The 3,385-nt window shown below is 52.1% G+C and overlaps 1 protein-coding gene and 1 long non-coding RNA gene across 3 annotated transcripts in view; one reads left to right on the top strand and one right to left on the bottom strand.

Moving 5' to 3' along the window:
* Positions 1–3,385, top strand: part of LOC108449684 — a 22,345-nt gene that overhangs the window by 7,806 nt on the left and 11,154 nt on the right. Inside the window, exon 2 of the long non-coding RNA XR_001865943.1 lies at positions 2,029–2,032. This is a non-coding gene — a long non-coding RNA (uncharacterized LOC108449684). The remainder of the gene's footprint in view (positions 1–2,028; positions 2,033–3,385) is intronic.
* Positions 961–3,385, bottom strand: part of IQCD (IQ motif containing D) — a 6,978-nt gene continuing 4,553 nt past the window's right edge. The window contains exons 3-4 of one of the 2 annotated variants that reach the window (XM_008642933.2): positions 2,811–2,882; positions 961–1,894 (exon numbers count right to left, since the gene is read on the bottom strand). In XM_008642933.2, coding sequence (XP_008641155.1) covers positions 1,616–1,894; positions 2,811–2,882 — 351 coding nt within the window. In that variant the 3' untranslated portion in view covers positions 961–1,615. The remainder of the gene's footprint in view (positions 1,895–2,810; positions 2,883–3,385) is intronic. The other variant, XM_017746509.1, reaches the window with a different exon arrangement.

The following is a 3,385-nucleotide window of genomic DNA, read 5'->3' as shown; positions in this document are numbered from 1 at the left end:
GGAGGATTGAAAATTATCCCATATAAATCTTCCCGTAAAAAATTCTCGTGGGTGCTGCCTGCCCCGCTTGGAAGTAAAGCCCCATCCTACTGTCCTGCTCACCTGCTCCCTCCACCTGCACACGGGCCTGGATTTGTGCCTGATGTGGACCCTGTCCACAGGGCACTGTGGAGGACTGTGGGCCTGTGGCAGGTGCTGCCCGGCCAGATGTCCCCATATCTGCTGAGGGTTCTTCCCTTTCCTTGTTCCCCTTTCTCTTCACAGGCATTTTTCCCCTTCCCCATTCCCTCTTCCCTTTTCCCTCTGCCCTTCCTTCTTCCCCCTTTATCCTCTCCCCTTCATTCCCACCCCCCCCATCATAGATCATGTCTCACTCATCTGCCTGATCCGCTCTGATTCCCCTGATCCCATTATCCTTATCCATCACCTTCACACACTGTCCCAGCCAGGGGCTCAGGGGGCTCCCCCAGCCCTGGGAATTCTCCAGAGAGGGCACTGCACTCCAAGCCTCAGGATCCGGGCTAGGCAGCTCCGAGAGTGAAGGATACCCCATGCGCTGCTCTGGGCTGAGCTCCTGCCCCTCTGGAGCTGGGTGAGCCATTCCTCCCTGGAGAGTCCTTCAGCCAGGAGCACTAGGGACACTGAGGCAGCCTATGGGGCCAGTCCTGCATGGGGTCTGCAACAGCCTGAGAGTGCTTTGGACTCCAAAGACTGTTTTTCAGAGAGCCCATCCCAGTTCTACCCGCTGCCATGGGCAGGGACATCTTCCACTATTCCAGGGTGCTCCAAGCCCCATCCAACATGGCCTGGAACCCTTCCAGGGATCCAGGGGCAGCCACAGCTTCTCTGGGCACCCTGTGCCAGGGCCTCTCCACCCTCACAGGGGGAACAATTTCTTCCCACTATCCCATCCATCCCTGCCCTCTGGCAGTGGGAAGCCATTCCCCCTGTGTCCTGTCTTTCCAGGCCCTTGTCCCAAGTCCCTCTCCCACTCTCCTGGAGCCCCTTTAGGCACTGTAAGGGGCTTTAAGATCTCCCTGGAGGCTGTTGGTGTTTGGAAACTGAAGTCTACCTGGACAGGAAATGTCCTTCTTGATGTAACTACACCCCAAACTATCCACATGGGTACCAACTTCTCAACGTCTCACAGATCCTGGCATTTCTTGTGGCTGCCAAGAAGGGAACACACCTTCCTTGGGCATATCTGAGGGGAGAGGGGCCTCTGCTCTCTCCTGGGAAGGGAGGCTGCAAGGAAGGGCCTTAAAGTCAGGAGTGGGCTGTCAAATCCACATAAGCAGGACTTGACAGGATATGGGGAAATGGCCTCAAGTTGTACCAAGGGAGGTTTATATTAAATATTAACAAAGCTTTTTTCATGGAAAGGGTCCTAAAGCCCTGGGACAGACTGCCAGGGCGAGTGGTAGAGTCACCATCCCTGGAAGCGTTCATAAAACATGTGGATGTGGCACTTGAGGAATTGGGTTAGTGGTGAACATGGTGGTACTGGCTTGACTCGATGATCTTAAAAGTCTTTTCCAACCTTAAAAATTCAATGCTTTTATCTGGAAGAGCTCAGACACAGCAGTTTTGCCAGGGAGAGAAAAGATTTAGGGCTTTATTTCTTGCCCCTGCCCTTGCCCTTGCCCTTGCCCTTCTTCAGTTTTGACTTGTAGATGGACCGCACCAAGTAGCCTTTCCAGAAGGCCTGGATGTAGGTGGCAGCATCGTTCCTCCTGGCAGCTTCCCGTGCAGCTTCCTCTGCCTTCTCCTTAAGCATCCTGCGCTCCTCCTCAATCTCAGTATACTCCTGGAGCAGCAGAGCGTGTTTCTCCATCAGCAGGGCCAGCTGGGCCTTCTCCTCGTTGTAGACAGCCTCCACCTCCTCATACGTGGCCTGGCAGGACAGCAGGGATCAGGGACAGCAGGTAGCAGCTCCTCCCCACATTCCCAGCTGAGGGTCCTGAAACCCATCCCAAAGCCATGGAACCTCAACTGGTTGTAGCCTTTCCAAAGGGATTCAAAAGGAAGGCATGTGCCCAGTACTCAGGGAGTTTCATGAGGTGCTGGGTCCCTTGATGCTCCCCTGAAAAATGCTCCCACAATGGAAGATTTGGGGAACCAGGAGTGTGGAGGTGGGTCTGCCTTGACAAATTCTGCCCCAAACATGGGGCTTCTGCTTCTCCACAGAGAAGGAAACGAAAATAATCCCATTATTAAACATTTGACAGGGGGATCATTCCTTACAATTAGCAGCAGCTTTCAGGCCCTTCCCTGCATTTTGCTCTGTTAGGAGTCCAGCAGCTTTCATCCAACCCCCTAAATACTAGAACAGGAAAGCCACAGGGGCCTTCCCAGAGACAAGTTTTGGGGGTGCTGATGTGACCCTCAGCCTGTTACGGCTCAGCTGGGTGCAGGCTGTTGGGTTCCTTAACACCCAGCACATCCCCCAAAGATCCAGCAGGAACAAGAGCAGGATTTGGACACCAGGTAGGGCCACAGGGATTGAGGATTGGAGCAAAACTGAAAAACCCGTTTCCTGGCATCAGGTGGACATCACTGGCAGAACATGGTGACCCATTTGCCCTCAGATAATGTGGGATTTAGCAGTGGATGTAACTTTTCCTAAAGCCAAAGCAGCAGAGGACTCCTGGACATGCAGGCAGGACAAAGATCCCTTTCCTGTAGTTCATGTGGATGCAGAACTGCCTCTCATTTCCATGGCCTCCTGGGTAAGAGCCAGGTGTCCCTTTGGACAGAAATCTACCTGAGCAAATCACCTCATGGCAGAGCAAAGCACTTAAAGCCAATACCTGTTTTTCTGCCATGTCTGTGTCATATTTCTGGACCCATTTCTCAGTTTCCCTCTCTGTTTTGCACTTTTTCTGAAACACAAAACAAGATCAGATCCTTGCAGACATCTGAGGCCTGGTAAGAAGTACCCTGAGTGAGAAAACAGGGAAGCTTTGACCCCCAGCATCATTTATATCTGAGTATTACACCTCCTCCCATGACAAGCTTCCCTCAGCTGACACATTTGTGGTTTGCCCTGGTTTGAGGATTCTCCTGCGACATTCCCAAAGGGCTTTATTTGGTTTACAGCATGGAGCTGGGGGGCTGAACAGCACTGGGAAGTTGCTTTCTGCAGGAGGAAATGAACGTGTCTGATGGAATGTGGCAAGTCATCAACAAATTGAGGCAACCAGCCTGAAACTGAAGCAAGAGAGAACTGCAAAACATGAATGTGGGACAGAAAGTACTCAGAAGATGGTGTCTTTTAAAATAAAGAGATATTTCTGGCTGTAAAACAGTTTAGCAGTGGCTGTACTGCTGTATAACCTGGGGCAGTTTACCTGCAGCTCTGGATGTGTGCTCTGTGGAATCATTC

Source organism: Corvus brachyrhynchos, unplaced genomic scaffold (genome assembly GCF_000691975.1).
Source record: "Corvus brachyrhynchos isolate BGI_N302 unplaced genomic scaffold, ASM69197v1 scaffold19, whole genome shotgun sequence".
NCBI lineage: Eukaryota > Metazoa > Chordata > Aves > Passeriformes > Corvidae > Corvus > Corvus brachyrhynchos.
This window is presented reverse-complemented; position numbering and strand designations above follow the sequence as displayed.